At 40.1% G+C, this 20791-nt stretch overlaps 1 protein-coding gene across 1 annotated transcript in view; it reads right to left on the reverse strand.

Annotated features, from left to right (window-relative positions):
• ACSBG1 (acyl-CoA synthetase bubblegum family member 1) overlaps nucleotides 1-20791 on the reverse strand; it is a 44320-nt gene that overhangs the window by 4662 nt on the left and 18867 nt on the right. The window contains exons 4-12 of the mRNA XM_086471325.1: nucleotides 13421-13638; nucleotides 12618-12706; nucleotides 11715-11835; nucleotides 9760-9840; nucleotides 6948-7097; nucleotides 4365-4541; nucleotides 3687-3868; nucleotides 2401-2634; nucleotides 1596-1813 (exon numbers count right to left, since the gene is read on the reverse strand). Of these exons, the coding sequence (XP_086327451.1) occupies nucleotides 1596-1813; nucleotides 2401-2634; nucleotides 3687-3868; nucleotides 4365-4541; nucleotides 6948-7097; nucleotides 9760-9840; nucleotides 11715-11835; nucleotides 12618-12706; nucleotides 13421-13638 (1470 nt within the window). The remainder of the gene's footprint in view (nucleotides 1-1595; nucleotides 1814-2400; nucleotides 2635-3686; nucleotides 3869-4364; nucleotides 4542-6947; nucleotides 7098-9759; nucleotides 9841-11714; nucleotides 11836-12617; nucleotides 12707-13420; nucleotides 13639-20791) is intronic.

Below are 20791 nucleotides of genomic sequence, written 5' to 3' on the forward strand. Positions count from 1 at the left end.
CAGGACACTATGTCATCTTATGACAAATTCACTCATCCGTGTTATTTCCCTAGTGATTCATCACATATTCTAAATGACTGGTACTCAGTTTTTAGATGTTCTTCAGTTACATCTCGACTGTGACCAATCCCGCTCTGAATACATACCGTATTCCAAGTAAGCAAGTGACCGGTCTTACTCTCATGAGACTTCAAGCTCTGTACTGTAATAGTAATACCCAATACTGAGGTTTATTGCTTTAGCTTTAACTTTCCCTTCTGCTCTCAAGCTTCAATACTCGTCTCTGCAAACACATCACTTAAGGCCCCAGAGGAACCTAGCTCTGACCTACAGCATCAACTTCTACATAACAAAGGGTTGTATCCCATTACTGTCTAAACATTCTAATATGCAATTAAGACAATTTAGCAAGATTCAAAGGGAGACTGGACAGCCTAATGGATCATTAGAATCGAAGAAGACACATTAAACCTGCATTATTATTTTATAATACTAATTATAATTAATACTGAATAAAGGTCTGGGAGATAAAAAGCTTCACTGTAGGAACTGAAATCATCTCCACCTATTACAGACTAGAGGGAAACCTTACCTGAATAGGGCACACCACATTTGCATCGTAGGAAAGTGTATTTTGCCTTCCTATTAGGTCAATGCTGCTGGCATTAGAGGAAAGATGCTTAATTAGATGGGCTACATCTGACATGTGACTGAACGGTGCTGAACAGTTACCATAGCTGTTACCATACCAGGCTGGACAGGCTGGATCGATGGGCCAAGGCCAGATGTATGAGGTTCAACAAGGCCAAGTGCTGGGTCCTTCACTTGGCTCACAACAACCCCCTGCAACGCTACAGGCTGGGGGATGAGCGGCTGGAAAGCTGCCCAGCAGAAAAAGACCTGGGGGTGTTGGTCAACAGCCAGCTGAACATGGGCCAGCAGTGTGCCCAGGTGGCCAAGGCGGCCAACAGCATCCTGGCGTGTATCAGAAATAGCGTGGCCAGCAGCACTAGGCAAGTGATTGTCCCCCTGTACTGGCACTGGTGAGGCCACACCTTGAATGCTGTGTGCAGTTTTGGGCCCCTCGCTACAGGAAAGACACTGAGGTGCTGGAGCGTGTCCAGAGAAGGGCAACGAAGCTGGGGAAGGGTCTAGAGCACAAGTCTTGTGAGGAGCAGCTGAGGGAACTGGGGTGGTTTAGCCTGGAGAAAAGGAGGCTGAGGGGAGACCTTACTGATCTCTACAACTACATGAAAGGAGGTTGTAGTGAGGTGGTGTCTGTCTCTTCTCCCAAGTAACAAATGATAGGACAAGAGGAAACAGCCTTAAGTTGTGCTGGGAAGATTTAGATTGGACATGAGGAGAAATGTCTTCACTGAAGGGGTTGTCAGGCATTGGAACAGGCTGCCCAGGGAAGTGGTGGAGTCACCATCCCTGGAGGTATTTAAAAAGATTTGATGTGGCGCTTAGGGACATGATTTAGTGGTGGATTTGGCAATGCTAGGTTAACAGTTGGACTTGATGATCTTAAAGGTCTTTTCCAACCTTTTCCAATCAATGATTCAATGATAATGAAGCAAGATTTTGCTTATTACCTTTAATTCTTCCAGTGACATAGAGAAAGCCATCCTCGTCTAGTTTTCCTAAATCTCCAGAATGCAGCCACCCATCCTCATCAAAGGCTTCTTTTGTTTTGTCTTCCATATTTAAATAACCCATGAAAACAGTCCTTCCCCAGAAACAGATTTCTCCATTGCCTTCTGTATCTTCATCCACCAATTTCACTCTGCAGCCAGGTGCTGGTTTACCACAGCTATCAGAGAAGAGCAGAAAAAACCACAAGGAGCATAGAAATATTAAGCATAATTGATAAGATGTCTAACACACCAAATCCCCAAACCTATCAAAATATTAGTGACTATAAATAAAACCGCACTGCAACTGTTTGAAAGCTATGGAATATTAATTCACTAGGGCAGATATGTTAGAGTATCTATGAACTTTTCATCTGTCTATCTTGCCCTGTGCTTCCTGTTTTTTTCCCCTCTGTATCTTCAGCTGTAAAAACACTTGTATTTGAGGTCTTGCATTTGAAAGTTATCCTACCCTGGGCCAGGGCTAGGATATACGTCAGATTTAGTAACTGTGTTCTGCATATAATGCTGTAGACCACTTCCAGTGCTGTTGGAGTGGCATGCTATGGAGGCAGTGTGTTCAGCTTCTGACCTGGAAGGTATTTTGCGTCCCAAAGTCACAACAGAGAGGCAATACATTAAGAGAAAATAAAATAAGTGATAAGATCTTTGCTGAACTTAATAAATACTCTTCTCATATATAAAATGAAACATTCCATATCTCAAAAAAAACCCAACAAACAAAGGTTAAAAAAAGTGAAGTTACCTGTGCTGCCTGTAAATGTAAGGCCCAGACAGGCAATGTGGGCCTGTGGTCTCACTCATCCCATAGGCCTCATACAGGGTGATGTTCAGACCCAAGAAGAAATACAGCGTTTCTGTATTGAGAGGAGCAGCACCAGAGAAGTGCTTCTGACAGGAAGAAAAACCCAGTGCATTGCGTATTTTTGCAAGCACTAAGTGATCTGCTAACCTTGTCCAGAACTGCTTTAAATCACTGCTGAGTACAAAACACACAAGAGGAGGAGACAGTAAGTCAGAGCAACCTATGAAACTTCCAAAACAAAATCAGACAGATTTTGTTTAGCGATATATTTGCCATTTGGTTTTGGGTGTTGACAGAAGTTACATCAGTAAGGACAGGTTACATGTTTGTCCTTTTTTCATTTATTCAGTGTCTTTCATTGCTAGTGAACTCCAAGTCTTGAGGTGTCTGAATACTGCAAACACATAAAGAATCTTTAAAAACATATTGTATAGAACAAAGCTCTTGCATTCCTGATTCTTTATCAGTTAAATGTGTCATGGAGAACCTATACCACTAGAATTTGAAATTTGCAGGACCTATCTGAGAAGCTGAATTATCAGACAAGGCAAAGCGGTATCATTGCATAATCTTTTGGAATATCATTTTCGGTAAGCAATTTCACACTTAGCATTGTGTCATGCTTAAAAAAAACCACTTTGGAACAGGAAAGAATTGTGAATTAAATTAATATTTGAATTTACACAACATTCTTTGTCTGGGCAATCTTATGGAGAAAAACACCAATGTTATTCAGAACAGAGATAATGTACTTAAAGCTCAGAGAATTAGCAGGGGATGTCCCTGAGTTTCTGTGTGGAAATGAGATGTTCTTACCCACAGGGTGCATATCCCAGACTGGCTGTCTCGGCTGTCCCCTAAATTTGCCCCCTCTCACACACCTCCTCCAAATTCATGCCCTTTCCTCACACCAGTGACTAGCACTTGCACAGTGCAGTGCGTCAGAAACTCTCCCGTCTGAAAACTAACCTGTTCAAAACAGTTGGGGGACGTGTTAGTGGGAGTATGTTCTCAGGGAGGATGGAGGGACGCTTTTAACAGCCACCTATGTTTAAGATCAGCCTTCTGTAAGTGATAACTACACCCTCCCTCTTGCATTATATTTGCTGTGTTGCCAGGCCAAATTTTACCCATTTACTCTCAGAGTCTCACTGCTGCTTCATAATTAATTACAAGCAGATGACTACTTTCAGGTTGACAGAAATCTCACTCATTATAACACATACCTGCTTGAGCAGTTTAGGTTTCTCTCTAAGCTAAGTGACATAGCCCATGACAGCATTTTCTTCTTCATAAATCCTGACTGAGCAGAAGCATCCTTTAATTTCTCCATGATTTTCTCCCATACTCGGGGAACTCCCATGTGAGATGTTGGCTGCACTTCTTTTAGTGTGTTGATCAAGCTGCCCTGTTAAAATCATTACATCATTTCAAAACATTGCAAAAGGTCCATAGCAGTGATAAAGAGGTTTGGTGATGCAGTCTGCATCTTGCAATACTAACACGTAGAACATCACTAAACACGTAAGGTATAAAGGAGGACTCCTGAACCTACTTCAGTCGGACATATGCACTAAAATGTGCCAGCTCTGACACACTGGGGGAGGTATGTATACAAGAAGGAAAATGCACATGTTGTTTAGTTCCTTCTACCTCCCTTTTCTTCAAAAATTGCTTATACTACTTTTGCTTTAAAAGAACCTCATGTATCTGGATTATATATTGTAATTGGAGACTAGAGCATTGGATCACAAGTCTAACAGATTTTATTTTTCCATAATTCTTACAATAATGGACTCTCAATCTTCATCCTCTGCACCTCTTTGAAGATCAAATTCTCTCCTTGGGATGTTTTCCAAGAGGAAGAAGTGCAAGCTTAATCAGGTGCAATACAAGACAGATACCTTCAGAGCATCTGGCTCAGCAAAGTAAACTTGCTCTCCCCATTTGATTCCAGTCCACAGGTCATATATCTGCGCAGCTATGTGGCTGAGTGGGAGATAACTGACTATAGACTCCTGTTGGACCTCTGCAGGTTGCATATCTCCTGCTCTGCTGCAATGTGCTGATGTCCAAGTTATCTGTTTAAATAAATAATAAAAACACATTATGTAAGGTGTTGGGATTTTTCCTTTTTCCTTTTAACATAAACAAAACAGGATCCTCATGCCATACTAATGTAACTATGAAGGACCTGTGCTCACAGAAATTGCTGAAGACATTGCAATCTTTCACAACACACCAGACTGTCAATTTCCTGGGTGAAACTCGGTCAAAAGCAGGACAAACTTTTCACGAACACAGACTTGCAGATAACATAAGTAAGGGCAATCTTTCTGCTGCCTGACTGGGCTATGAATGCTACCAACTCCTCACGCCCTAGTGATACACTGAGCAGAGCAGACATAGGCTGGATGGACAAGGAGTAAATTGATCTGCCCCTTCTTTCGCAACCCTCCTACCACACATACTTTCTATCAAGCTGGCACTTTTCACCAGTGCTATACATTTACCTGAAAAAGGACAATAAATACTCAGCGATCAGTGGGCTCAAAGGACAGTTTACTATCAGCCACAAGTTCATTGTCTTGTATTGATCATCACCTGGCAAGAACTAATGAGGAAGACAGCAGCTGTATTCTGCTCCTCTGGAAGCCCCTGGGATACTGACTGTGGTGCTCCACAAGTGACACACACACACACATCTCTGCCATGAACAGCACTGCATATGTGAGTATTTTTGAAGATGTGCTGCTTGACTTCTTAGTGAAACTGGATGGTATTTCCCCCCTTCTTGCTAATTCCCATTTTATCTCAGAAGATGCAGTTCAAGGATGTGAAATACACATATCTTCGTTATCAGAACATACCATATGGAAGACCCATAAATATATGTGATGGTATGAGGGGGGAGGGAAAAGATATATGTGCACAGCAAAAAAACCAACCAAACACACCCCCACCCCCCAAAAAAAATCCCCAAATATCAAAACCAAAAGAAACAGCTCTTTCTCAGAGGAGTCTGTAATTTAAAATGGGTAGGGCAGGAGACAGAAATGAGATTCTTAAAATGTCAGGGGAGAGATCCAAATCACAAGGAATACCTTTTATCACAGTATGTTCCTGCCAGCTTCCTTTTCTTTGTAATAAATTAGAAAGTATGAAGAAATACAGATTCTCAAGAGAGGTTTTTAAGGAGCAGCATGCTGTCAGGCCAGGCTACTCCAAGTTTAGATGGCAGCATTGGACAAATGGCTATGGGAGACTTACACAGTAAGGCAGAATGGGATGTCTTTGAGATGTGGCTATACTGATTGCTTATCCTCCTTATCCTCCAAGCCTCGCAGCACGCAGGCATTCTCACAGCAGATCTGTGTGGGTGCATATATGACTGACTCAGCATTGGTTTTGCACATGGACAGTGGCAAACATCTTTTCACTAAAGAAGGCAGCAGCACAGCTACAGCCAAGGCATGTTTTCCACTGTTCATCAACATAAAAATAGCCTGTTTGTGATCAGCAGCCAGGAATAGTTCGGCAGCTAACATGCAAATGACACCAGACTCCTTTGAGATAGAAGAGCATAGGCTTTGCAACATCAGATCAGTCTTTTTGTCTAAGAAGTCCACTATATTCTCCAGCTACGGCTGTACTATCTCCCTGCATTTGGGTGAATTGCTCCTCACAGTGTGCATATCTGCAGTAGTTTCTGCTTTATCTTAAGAGAGGCTACAACTTAGATCAGCCCTTTCACAGATTGTCCATGTGTTCAGGAAGTCTCCCTACTACTTTCAACTCCCGCTCAGGCACCTTAAAGAAAATGAAATACGTAAAACCCCAAAAGAACTACACTTAAGATCTTTGCTAGCAGACCTCTGTGGAAAGTCCTTTTGCAAACAACTCTGCTTTTCTCTGTCACTGGAAAATTTTCTGTTCATAACAAAGCAGGTAGGGCTACTGTAAGTACCAGCATTATGGGCTAGAGTTGTATTATCCTCCAGTGACAGATGTAGAAACCCAAGTTTAGGAATACAATAATGCCAAAGCAAATAAACCACACATCCACCTCCAATTTTAACAAAATTTGCAAAAACAGTCTTTCAGGCTGTTTTGATAGTGGCTAGCTGATGTATATGATTTGTTTGTTTTAAGATGACCTGTGACATCACCAAGGAGACTTTATGGCAATCTGTGATTTATATTTATGAATGTGTACATTATATCTCACAAGAAAACGAGTGAATAAAAAATTTAATATTCGTAACAAACTGTTCAACCTTGTGAAGTGTAGTTTCATTCTTTAACTTCCTTATACTTTACCAGAAACAGACGGCTGCATTTTGAATATTGCTTTGCAGTACACTATCCATGTCACAAAAGCAAAAGGATTTCAAGGCTCTAGTATGTACTAGTCATTTCAAAACACAGGAATAAATATCCTGACACTTTGCTATTTTTATACTAAACAAAGAGCCTAAAGTACATACATTGTCATGACTCAGCATTGCTCCTTTTGGCTTCCCAGTTGTTCCAGATGTGTATATTAGTACACAGCATTGATTCGGCTTTTGGGAGTTAATAATATCATCCAAAGTAGTATCAGAGACGTCATCTCCCAACTCCAGAAACTCTTCCATCTAGAACATGTAACAGGAAAATACCTGATATCAAACAGCTTCTTACAATTGAGAAAGATGCGGTACCTCATCAGTCTTAAAAATGGCAGAAAACCTCAGTGCCTTGCTCTGAACACGTTTCCAAGGCAAGTTTCCCCATGTCTCGCCTACGTAAGAAATATGCTAAGACCAGCTTAGGACTTCATATGCAAATTGCAAACAGACTAAAATTGTGCTGCCATGAGTCTTTTCAGTGTCTAAGAAGGGACCAGTAATACTATTCCTCCTTCAAGATGTATACTATGGACAAGTCATAGAGGCTAAAATTCCACTAAAATTCCGTTACTACCTCACACTGTTAGAACGATTTTGAGCCTTATTTAAAGGAATCTGGATGTACCATTTTTAAGTGAGAGGACACTTGTGACATTCCATCTATAATTCCTTGTCCTCTATATAAATACAAACATAAATATAAAGCAATTGGATGAAAGCTTCTTTGCAAAAGCATCATTATCGAGATGTGTGAATGTTTGCCCAAATTATCTGCTATTTTGTGTCTGGTCACAACTTCCATTCAAATTTGGCTCAATCGAGAATGAGCTAAACCTTTCATGATGCTGGACTTTTGTGCTGCACAAATTGGCCCAGAAGAATGCTGAATCTGATCCCCTGTACTATACTGGTTGCTTCCAGATACTTCTATTGCATGCACCTGATATGCTGCTAAGTGTACCATTGATTTCAATGCTAACTGAAAACTAGGGTATAACAAAATCTTTTAAGAAAGTCAATAACCAAACTGTCAGTTTCCCATTGGAATCAGATGATTCATACTGTGCTGCAGAACTGTGTTATTTAGATGTAAGATGACAGCACCTCCATTCTTCAATGATTTCTTGGAGATATATCTAGGACCATATAGCAGTAAAGCAGATGATGTGAAGGACAGCAAAGGTAAAAGGGGAGTGTCTGTGCTTGAGGGGGGACTTCATTATTTCCTTCAGACCTGTGCCATTGCCAGTGTGCTCCTGAGCTTACAATAGTTAGCCTCTGTGACTCCTAGACTTCCTTTTCTTGCATGGCAAGGCTGTCCTAAGGATTCTTCAACAGTTTTATACTCTCTTCCAACAAGCCACATCTCTGAAAAGACACACAGTACAATACACAGCTCTGTAGCACATAGAGGATTTGTCACAGTCTATCCCTTCCCACAGAATGTGGCTGCATCAGTTTCCCTAGCTCCTGGAAAGTCTGGAGGCATCAAGGATGTTTCTGTGTGACCTAGCAGTTGCTCTTATTTTCCTGACCTTCCTGTCTTCTCATAACAGAATGCGTTAATCACTCTGAATCTGTTGCCTAGGCTTTGTTTACTGAACAGTACCTGCAACAGACAGCGTTCCCATGCCACAGAGTGTGAAAGGTACAAACAAACAGTCACACACACTACTGACTTTGCATTTGCCTTCTGGAACATGCACTGATCAGTCAACTAAGGCTCTGCCCTTACTGCAGCAATGGCTCATTACATGTCAGCTGTCAATTTGTAACACAAATCGCTTTATCAAATGCTGTGTGGTTTGGGTGGTTTGCTTTACATCAAATCTAACAAATAATCATTTCTGCCTTTGGTGATTTGATCTCTGATTTTTCCTTTAGACAACATAAACCACGGCAACTGTCAGACACTCTCCCAGCCACCCTTCTCCATCAAGAAAACGTGTCCGACACAATACTCGAACAGGGGTGTTTTCAAATATATCAGTTGGTCAGGCATTTAGCAACTGAATGTTGTTCCATTAATTGCTAGCATTTACTCTTTTCACTAAGAAATATAAATAGTAAGATCCTCTTTGTATTAATTTTTTATTGTCCTGAGATGCAAGGCATACTCTATACCAGTATTTACAGTATTGTAACAGTAACTATTTATTATAAGTTATATGCTCTCCAGCATAGCAAAAGAAGATTAAAACAAGTGCACAAGTTTTTTCTTGTGTACCTAGTAACTGCTCAGATTATCAAAATTCCAAACATTTAAAAATCTTTCTGTGCTGTTTACTCTTCATTAATATCTATTTTTTTCCCCAGTTCAAGTTTTCAGCTTAAAATCTGATAAGATGTAGTCCACTTAAAATGCTGACTTTTGTATTCTTATTACTTAACTATTTCCAACTATATTTTCAAAATATATTGGAATAGCGTATTTACAAAAATCAGTTCTGCTTCAAGACCTCACATTTCTCAAATTAAGGCTGGATTTCTACCACACAGAATTTCTGATCCTGGCTTTATCCTTTTTCTGGATTTATTTTTACCATGTGATATGAAGATCCTACATATACTAAGAAAATGTGCTTCTCTGTGTAGTCTGTAGTTACTTCACTTGTTGCCTATCACTAGAAATATTTGCTGCAAACAGAATGCAACTATCACCTGTAAAAGTACAAGCACTTTCATGTTCTTGGATCCAGTGTAACTAACCACAATTCAGTTTTCACTAGCACCAGTGGACAACTTTTATTTTCAACTGTTTGAAAATACACATTCCCACCTGAAGCCTATAGGTGTTTTGTTAATCCAGTCAAGTAAAAAAGTAGACTTTCCAGACACTAAACATAGAAAAAATTCATCAAATAAATAATACCCCCTGAATTATGACTCTGTTCCAGAATTCACATACCGTATACAAATTTGGACGTCTCTCTGGAACGGAGTCCTTATACAGCACAACAGCTTTCAAGTGTGGCAAGCGATTCCAGATCTGTTGGATTTTTTAAAACAAATTTCTTCTTTATTATTCATATCTTGTGTGGGGTTTTTTCCACTAAAATACTGCCCAAACTGTAATGTCTTGACAGTCACAAGAAACCTGCTGTTTCCCCTCCACCCTCAAATATTCTCACAACCAACTAGCTCAATGGCAGGGGTGTGGGGGAAAGGGAGTGAAAAAAGAAGACACTACATGGTCTGCTCTAGAAAATCTGTTTCCATTCAAAAAAATTTAGAAAAAAAATACACCAGAAATGGCTCCTCAGCATCCTTTCTCATAAACCACCAAAGGGCACAACAAGAACAGTCTAGATAAGCTAGAAGCTGACCCTAGCCGCTGTGGTTACCAATAAAGGCAGAGGAAGTTCCTCATCAAAAACTGTTGTTAAACTGTTCCACCTTCTTAAAGAAAGTGAAGCCATATACACATTTCAAGCATAAATAAAAATATAAAGCTGCAGGCTTACAGGCAGACAGCAATGGCTGCTGCTTTCAGCAGCTCTTTCTCTGCTTTGCATGGCTTGCAGAGAGCATTCCATTCATTTTACTGAACTTTGTAGGACCCAGTGCCTCATAAATGCCTTTGAATTAATCACATTTTGAACTAACTTGATTGATCTGCACTAATACAAAAGCAGTGGCTTGATAGTAGCCCATTATGTATATATTATTTCAAGGATAACAAATGAAATGTTATTATTTCAGTCTTTGATTCTTCCAGAAAAAAAAAAAAAACAACCAACATTTCAAAAAACCCTCAGCTGGATAAAGCACTGCTGACCAGAGCTGTCTTGTCTTTTTCTAGATAGAAATGTGGATGAATCAAATCCCTTGAGTTCTTCAATTTATGTTCTTCTCTCCACATTCATGACAGCATAGCCTGATACTTAAGTAAATGACACCGCAAGAAGGCTTGTCTGATTGTAAGTTTTTCCAGAATACTTACAAAAATCCCTTTTTCTCCAAATCGCATATAAAATAAAATTACAAAATACAAAGTAATTAATGTATAACTTATATGAAATACATTTTTAAAAAAATCCATGGATAGTCTCCCTCTGGCAGGTACGTGATTTTGGCAGAAAATTCCATCACGGAGGGCCCTCTTGCTTCAGCAAACAGTGCAATTTGATGCGAGTTTGACAACTCCAGCCACGGGCCTCCCTCTACATCTCACTGACAGACAAGCCCTTCCCGGGGAGCTGCCCTGTGTTCCTCCCCAAGTCATGTAACAGAGATCTTTCTATCTATCAAGTCGGTCTTTCAATCTGGCACCCCTGCAGAAACTCACTGAAAGCTGCCAGAGAGTTTTGTCAAAATTATGACTGTTCACTTAAAGAGACTCCTCCTTTCTCACTAGAGTCTCTCATGTCAACCATCATGCTACCACACTGCAGGAAACTCAGCAGCCTTAATGGTTAATATAACAAGCAGGAAAAGATGACATTTTGGAAAGAGGAAATTCTGAACACTAACATCCTTAATATTCAAATGGCAGGCCTTTACAAACTTGCATCATCCTAATCTCTTCCATTCAAGTGGCCTGTGCTTTTCCACACAGAATCAGGTGGTGACATTATAAGCACGCGATCAAAATGAGGGGTTTTTGCCAGGTAAGTTTGCAGTGAACCAGACAGTGAGCACTCTGCTGGAGAGAATCGGAATTGCTTAGATGTGAGCCACGGCCACCGCACAGAACAGAGCTTCAAGCTACCCAAGAACTCAAGCAGCAGATACCAGATTTTCGAATAAGAACTCTCCCATGAAAGGTTTCACAATACAGATAGCAAATAGTATTTGGAATCAATACAGTATCGAGAAATGGGAAAATAATGGCTTTTAAGTAACCATTCAGCCACCTTGTACCTGCATTATCTTGTCCAATTGTTTGCGATTTTCCACGACCATGATATTGGTTTTGCTGTCATCAGCAATATAGTGGCAGGCCTCTGGAGAATTGGTGGTATATATTCCCGTGACAATTCCTCTGTATCAAAAACGTATACATATATAAAAAAGAACATATATTTATATACATACACACAGATATACATGCACTTGGTTTCAAAAAGGAGAACAGTAATCAAAGATCAGATGAAAGCTGAAAGAGTATGAAGATGTGGAAGCAAACAGCAGCAAAGCTGTCACATTTGTTTCAAATATTCAGATACACATGCACATTTCAAAAACTAATCTCTTAAGTCTATTCCATAGAAGATGCCGTAGGCTAGCACTCAGCACTTTAACTTGCTTGAGGCTACACAACAGTTAGCTCAGGAAATGGTAAAAAACCAACTTATGTCCTTTCTGTTCAACCTGCACACAGATAGCAATTTGAATTTCATTGGCAGTGAAACAGTTTAGGAGGTAAAATCCAAATTGTATAAACAGGTACCAGGACAGAAGGAATCAGGCTACTTAGTACTTATTAGTGACACTTCACCTACTTGAACGTATCTTGCTGTAGACAAATTATCATCAATGTAAAACTGTGAGTCTCATCTGCTTCCCACATCTTCCAGTGATAAGACACTGTACAATAGCTTCTGTGTGACTGTCACAGTTAAGCCCACAGCAAACAGACCAATTTACGAGTGTCTGGAATATTTTGGATATATTAAAAGCTATGAGACTCCAGTAGGTCACTGAACATGCTAATCAGCTGCAGCACAACTTTCAAGGTATGACGCCAAATACTGATTTGCTACATTTCCAGACTTAGCAAACCAGGAATCCCCCACAAAATCAAACAAAACCAAAAAATCTTACCCAGCGAAAACAGCTCCAACAGCTGAAATGAACCATTCTGGAGAATTAAATCCAAGGATTGCTACGCTGTGGAATCGTTCAAGACCAAGCTTAAAAATAAGCATAAGGTTATATAATATAGGCACACCGGAGAGAAACATATAGCATGAAACATACATATATAAACCATGGAAAGTTTAGATTTATTTATTGAAAAGACATGTCCATGCACGTGATATCCACAGCAAAACCAGTATTTATCAGCAATTAACATGACCTAACAATTCCACTACCTTCTCCTGTCTGGTTGAGCTCTGCTGTCCAGAAAGGCCCAAAACCCAGAACTTTTCAACATGAACAACAGCATAATGAGTACCTGTCTTACCCTATGTTTAGAACATTTTAAAATTTGTCTTTAGCTCTCCAAATTCATGGCAGTGCTGCTTTTGCCTATTTTTCTTTTTTTTAAGCTTGAGGCCTTATGCTGAGCTTTGTACCCATGCCCCAGGAAGACAGGGTAACACAGCAGCTCTTCACTTGCAGTCGAGTTCCCTTGACAGCACTGTTACCTCTTTGACCAAAACCAATTTTCATCATTATTATGTCAGTAAAGAATAATTGCTGATCTTCAATTAACGGGAGAAGCCTATATAGTGTTTTTCGGTTTGTTTGGGGTCTTTTTTGTTTTGTTTTGATTTTGGTTGTAGGGGGTTTTTCTAGGGTGGGGTTTTTTTGGTGTGTTTTTTTTGTTTGTTGTTTGTTTGCGTTTTTTTTTTAAGGAGACAAAGGGAGAAAAAGGCATTGATTTTGTTTCCTGTACCTACCTTCAAGAAGCTCTTGGCTGCTTTCCTGGAGAGACAATAATACTCAGAAAAAGTTATCTTCTCCCACTTCCCATTCTTTTTGCTGGCCAAAGCATTAAGGGATCCGTATTTTTCTAGGCTCTCCTTGAACATCTGATGAACTGTTATGGGAGTCTGTGGACATGAGTTATCTATTCTCAGTCTGACTCTGCCATCAGCAAAGGAAGTCCACAGAGACTCTGGAAAGTAAAGCATTATCATCAAGAACTGTAGTATTGAAAAATACTGTGTGACTGTGTACGAATAGGCAAGAGGATTGAATAAAGACCGCAGGACTAAGCACAACTCTGGCACCTCCCACCTTTTGAGAAGGGCTTTCCAATTTTATGACTACCAAATATGCCACATAGAAAGAGAAATCTATTTCTTACACTTTGTTCTGCACCTTCAATAAAAGTGCCACCATACAGAATTATTCTGATCTTCTATGTGTTAGTCACACCAACAATTCCAGAAGAATCTGTTTGCCCATGCTCAGCCCTGCACAACTCACTGTCCCTTGAGCTAATGGAGTAGATGGTGAATCAGAAGGCTACAGAGATCTGAAAGACCTAAAACCTCCATCTGTTCAGCATCCAATCCCCCTTTGCTTGTCATAGCTCTTTCCTCCCTCCTTCCCCTCTAGCTATTCTCATTCATCCTGCCCCTGTTCCCCACTATGTCCCACAGGTTTTTTTTAACTTGGTCATCCACCCTGTGTTCTAGTATGTATATCCACTCCACTCACTCCTGTCTTGCCCCATTTCCATGCCGTCTTTCACCTTCTTCTGCTCTTGCCTTCCTCACCCTGTCTTTCTACCATCCATTTTTTGCCCCTTGTATTTTTCCTCCCCTTTCTTGACAGGACACAGACACAGAGCACCAACTAATGTCACTTGGCTGTTACCACTGATGCCTGTCTCAAAGATTCTACTTGGCTCCTGCAAACCCAGCAAGAAGCAGACTGAGTATAAACACACCCCTTAGAGAATCTAGGGGTTAGTAACTTGGCAAAATTTAGGCGAATTCTCACAAGGAAGACACAAACCCATTCATGACTCCCCTATCAAAGTTAGTTCCCACACTTCTGAACAAAGTAGTATGAGAACGTTTTAAGAACATTTTTCTCCTTAGATTTACTTTCATAAATGAAGAAATATTTTTAGCATAAACATAAAACCCCACATATTCTACAGAGAGCTGATGGAAAATTTCAGCCCAAAGAGCTTAGGAGTGTCAGAATTAATAATAACTGAAAATATGACTTTTTGAAGTTTCTGATACAAGTTAAATAACCACAATTGTCTTTTACTACACTTACAGAAAGCAAAAACTGTAAAGAAAGCTCAGCTAATATCTATACAGTTTCCTGGTACTCAGTGCCTGAAAAAAGCAATTCTGGAGTGTTCAAAAGTAGAGCGGGCTTCATATCCCTCTAGTCCTTCATAGAGGGCCTGGAAACTTCCTCTCTGAGCATTTCTGGCAATATATGAACACATCAACCACAGCTGGATCCACACAAGCACTTTAGAACACACTTGCAGCCTCCCTCAAGTCAGGCTTGCAATCTGCACAGATAACCAGAGGCACACCAAGCTATCGTATGCTCACAAATGTACATAAAAAAACCAAAACAAACTTTCTTTTGTAGAAAAGCTCATTCATAATCAGCTGATGAAGTACAACTACTAAACTGAAAAATACCAAAACCAGTCTAGTTTGCTGCCGGTATTCTGTGACATCACTTCTGAAGATTTCACTGCCTCATGCTATATCCTAGCACGTGGAGAGCACTTTGGGAAAAAAAAAATAAATTAAAAAATTCACCTTTCTACCCCCTCACAGTAAGAAGATAAAAACCTTGGTGCAGAAAGTGAACTGAGCAGTCAAAGCTGCGATGTGTTTCAATCCAGCATTAACGTACCTGACTCACATTATGTTCATTCATGTTTCTGACTCAGTGTCTTGCATTTGTTCTCTTGACAAGCAGAAAGTAATAATGATAGCAATAAATACAAATAAACTGCTTAATCTCCACGTGCCTTCATTTTGCATGTGTAAATTGCACATAATGATTTTCAAAACATAGGTGTGGAGCTTTGCTTAGGTCAGGGGAAGAAAGGCATCACAAACCCAGACAGTTTAGGAAACAAATAACTATGAAGTATTCTAGGTAACAGATAGACAGACTTTATCAAAGTGTAAAGAGTGGCACCCAACAAATACTTCCTAAGTGGTGAAGGCAAAGCAACTGTTTTACACTTAACATCAGTCCTAGTGTGAAAAGGATGAGAGATAAGACCTGTCAGAGGCAGAGGCTAGTGTTAATCCAAATGCTTATTTTCTGCAGTGACACACCAAAGCCCAGACAAAAAGCTCTGTATGATATTCTCGCTTCTAAACCAAAAATGGCAGGGATTGCAGGTGTGGTTGGGCACAGGTGGGTGACTGCTTTCTTGAAAACAAAATCATACCAAACAGAGCTAAAATACAACATTCTAGTCCATGTATTATAGAAAACGCCCTTAAACAGAGAGCATCTCTCTTCAAGGGAACTGAAGATATTAGCAACATTCCTACAGTAACATTACAAAAGTTGCACAATTACCACCTTCTCACTGCAGACATACACTAGATAACAGAATAGTTCCCACAGAGAAGAGTGAAAAATCAATCAAATCATTGCAATATCTATACACAGAAACAAAAAATGTACTTTGAAACTGGATCTCCTTTTGCTTTTCCTTATGCAGTTTTTTTCCAGTGTCAAAAAGGCATCTTTGATTCTTACCAAAGACTAACTACAGAATCTAGTTTCACAGATACTCCGTGAATCACCTTAATAATACACAACATATATTTCAAAGGAATATAAACTTGAACACCCACTCAGTGCCCATTCTTGCATTTATTTTCAGGTAGAACTTAAATCTAAAACCAGTTCCTAAATCTAGATAAGGCAAATAATTCTAAATATCTAACTACTCTGTCCATAGAAGTTGTAAAAACAGCAGAATATGAACATTCTGCTGTCAGTTTGCAGAGGGATTTTGAGCAGAGGGCTCGTTCTTCTCAGAAAGAGTCTGGGAAGGAATGCCTGGCTAAATACTCTATGAATTGATAATAAACTTTGGGAAAAGCAAAATAGGTGCTCTGCCTCACTAGCATCTGAAAGTTAAACTGCAATGTCCAGGATGGAAATTAACTCAGTACCACCCGAAGCCCAAGTGGAAATCAGAATAAAGATCCTTTAAATACACTATGAGCATTGGTACATTACATATGCATCAGTTTTACAGGCAGCATAAGTAAAACAGCAGTCCAGCTCAAAGTACTTCATGCCACAGAAAGTTCCCTATACACAAGCAAAGAAGAATATTTGTTCCATTCCTATTCTTCCAGGAACTCCTGCTACTTGCATTACATTTGGTACCCAAAATGCTTTTTCATTAACTAATATGTGACCTTGGCTCATGTCCTTGATATGAGTTCACTGAAGATCAGAGATGGTGTGAAAAGATTTGTTGCTAAAGACGACTGTTTTGTTAGATAAACCAAAAAACAGCAGAGATTTTATTCAGATAGGTAGTCCTGACTGCCACTCTTCGAGCCTCTTAAAGTGTTTTTTTCCTCTCCCATGTCATTCTTCTTCAAGGCCAAATTCCATGATCAGACTAAATTTTCCAGGGTTCATTGTCCTTGCTGCTGAAGGAAGAGATGTCTCAGAGTAGTCTCATATATATAGTGTGTAACAGGATGACTGTACTGCAGTTTCTCTTAGAAATTGCCCTAAGAACAGCTGATCTAAATATTTTGGATTTTAGCTGTGCCATTTTCCCACTAAAGTGTAAGTTTTCAACATGAAACTTGAGAGCAAAAAAAAAATTTAAAACTTTGAAAGTTTTCAACTGAACTTTTACAATACAATCCTAGACTTGTGAACCATTTACATGTGAATACTGATTTATAAAAGTAATTTGTTAATCAAATATTTTCTACCAAGTCTGAAATACACAGCATAAACACGTTACAATTTTTGTATTTTTATCAGTCAATTGTTATTCCTTTCCACCATGTACGACTGAACAGTTGTGACATGGTACAGGCTGTCTCTCCCAGCCCAGACACCAAAAATTATTTTAAACAGACACACAAAGAGCAAGTCCATTTTTTTGCATGAATAATCAGTCTGGCCGACACTGTTGGACCTCTGGGATGTATGAAGGAGACTGTGTACTAGTTTAAAAAAAAAAAAAAAAAAAAAGAAGAAATACACTAATCCACAGTTTAAAGCTGATACATGAATGAAACCTTCTCGCTGTTTACCACCTGACCTGCAAGTATCCTGGTAACTGCCAGAATGTATTTGGGAATGTAAATGAATTCTGATGTTTATGGAAGAACAACTGAAAGCCATATAAAATGCAAAAAAACCAAGGTCACCTTTCAGATAGGTAAACAAACAGACAGGCTGATTGCGGAATGGCCCTGCTGCATGACCTGAGTAACTCCAAGTGATATTCCAGAGACATGCCCTGAGAAGCAGGAACTAAAACAATAATTTAACTTCTGCTTGAAACTGATTCAGATTTAATTCCCAAAACAGTATCTTGATTATATGCCAGTTCCTGCAAAACACCACTCTGCTCTAATGACAAGAGAAGGTATTTAGCTCTTTGCTGGAGGCGTTTCTGATGGACAGTCATCATCCCAGATTCCACAGCTATGATGCCATCACATTCTGTTAACGCCACAAATACATCATTCGTCTTCTCATCCATTATTTTTTCATTTTCTTCAATATGCCTGTGGCCCTGAAAGCTTAACTTCTTTTTAGTAAAAGCTGGAGCCAAGTACACACAGGTTGGAGTCCGACAGCTTGGCATCTGTGTCAAATTTCCCCTTGTGCCAACTAACAGATTAAAACACGAGTACAGAACTTCTGAATTTCAACTGAACCTGCCTGTAGCAGGCAGAATATATACATAGTGATTCTTTTAGAAAAACAAAAACCAGCTTCCTGTTGATTGCCTTGCCACAGCTGGGGGAGGAGGAGGGTTTTCTGCTATTTTACCAATTTTCCACATTAAATATGTAACTTTAAACTCTCAAACAGAAAAGACTGAATAAATAGCAAAAATCTTTTTAAATTAGCCAAAACACACACGAATATCTCAGTTCATGGAAATTTCTATCTTTTCCATTGGAGGAAAAGGGAACATTTATAAATTGCAATAAAATATACTGCTCTTCACATCAGTAAACTACTACCAATGTGGATCAGAGAAATAAGATAGCCTCCAAAGAATGCCTCTACACAGTGACGTGAAGGGAGTGGTACATCAGGACGAGTACAAAATAAGCTTCCTAACAATGCCGACGCTTTAAAAACTGATTACGATGCACCAAAATGGAAGTGTGTGGAGGGTGTAATCAGGAGGAAACATCACTACGGAAACATTGCCCAGGCATGCAGGAATGGAAAGTCAAAACTCAGTTGGAATTGACGTTGGCGAGTGATGTGTAAAGCCACAACAAAAAGGGCTTCTACAGGTACACTGGCAGCCAAAAGGAGAACCAAGGACATCACGGGCAACTTAGTGACATAGGACATGAAAAGGGCTGAGGGACTCAATGCTGCCTTCACCTTGGTCTTTACTGGCAAGATCATGCTTCCCGGGTTTCTGTGCCTAGTGGTAGGTGAGAAGGTTTACTTACAACAGCAGAGGAAGATCAAAGTAGGGACTGCTTATACAAACTGGACACATATAAAAATGTCAATGGGCCCAGATGGGATACTTCAGAGTGTACACTGAGAGACTAGGCCAAAGTCATCACAAGGCTTCTCTCTGTCACCTTGGAAAAAGCATGGCAAGGCAATCTGGTAAGTTCCCCATGACAGGAACAAGGCGAATATTACATCTGTCTTCAAAAAGGGGAAGAAAGAGGATTCACATACCTAAAGGCCAATCACACTCAACTCAGTCTGTGGAAAACCTATAGAAGAAACTTTCCAAGAAATTGTTTTGAGCTATAAAATACTGACGATGATTCTACGACAGAGACCAGCCAGAATGGACAGAATTGATTTGGCCTTCGTAAATCCAACCCAACTGCCTTCTATGATGAGACGACTGGCTTCAAGATGAGGAGAGCAGTGGCATGTTGTTCACTTTACCAAGGTCTTTAACAAGGTCTCCCCCAGCATCCTTGGAATGTTTGGACCGGATGGAGTTGGAGTAACATATGGACAAAAAATTGGCAGAGCAATTAGTCTTTGAGAACAGTCGTCAACATTTCTAAGTCTAGCTAGTGGTCAATTACAAGCGACATTATTCAGGGGTTGGTCCTGAGAATGATACTGTTTAATGACGGGATTATTGTCTTGGACAACAAAAATGCACCCTTACCAGCTTCAAAGATGACACCAAACTTGGGGAATTGGCCAACATGCCACAAGGCAGGGCTGCCATTCAGATGGACCTCAGCAAACTGGAAGAATGGGCTGACACAAATCTCAAAGCTCAACAATGGTGAACATAAATCTTGCACTCAGGGTAGGATAACCCCATGCAACAGCACAGACTGGATGCCAGCTGGCTCAGCAGAAAAAAACCCTGTGGTTCCTGGTGGACAAGTTGAATGCAAGTCAGTAATATGTCCTGGTGGAGATAAAGGCTAACTACGTCCTCGGCTGCATTAGCAAGATTATAGCCCACAGAACAAGGAAAGTGATTATTTTCCCCTAACTCAGTACTCATGAGGGTGCACCTGAAGCAGGGTGTAGCTTCGGAAGCCCCAGTGTAAGAGAGTAATCCTGACAAATTGAAGGAAGCCCAGAAGAGGGAATCCCAGATGGTCAGGGGCCTGGAGCATATCATGTACGAGAAGTCTCTAAAGAAGCTGGGTTTCTTCAGCGTGGAGAAGAAAGAATGAATGTAACTGCAGTCTGCCAGAGACTAAAGAGGGGGTGCTATAAAGAAGACAAATTCTTCTCAGAGGCACACAACGGAAGAACAAGAGGCAATGGACATAAGCTGCTGCAAGGAAAATTCTTGCTGGATAAAGAAAAATAATTTCACAGTGTGGTTGACAGCCTGAGAAGAGGAACTGAGAGGCTGTGTAACCTCCATCCTTGGAAGTTTTCAAAACCTAGCTGAACAAAGCCATGAGCCCTCCTATGAGCAGAAAGCTGGACTAGTTGCCCTCCAGTGGTCTTTTCCAACCATAAATTATTTTGTGATCCCAAAACCAGTATGAATGAGTTCTCTTAACTTTACACTGGTTTAAAGCCAATACAACACTTGCTACCAGGAGTAAGGTTACTCTGGATTTACATACGTATTAGAAAAA

This window comes from Leptosomus discolor, chromosome 11, assembly GCF_034619465.1.
Source record: "Leptosomus discolor isolate bLepDis1 chromosome 11, bLepDis1.hap2, whole genome shotgun sequence".
In the NCBI taxonomy this organism is placed as follows: Eukaryota; Metazoa; Chordata; class Aves; order Leptosomiformes; family Leptosomidae; genus Leptosomus; species Leptosomus discolor.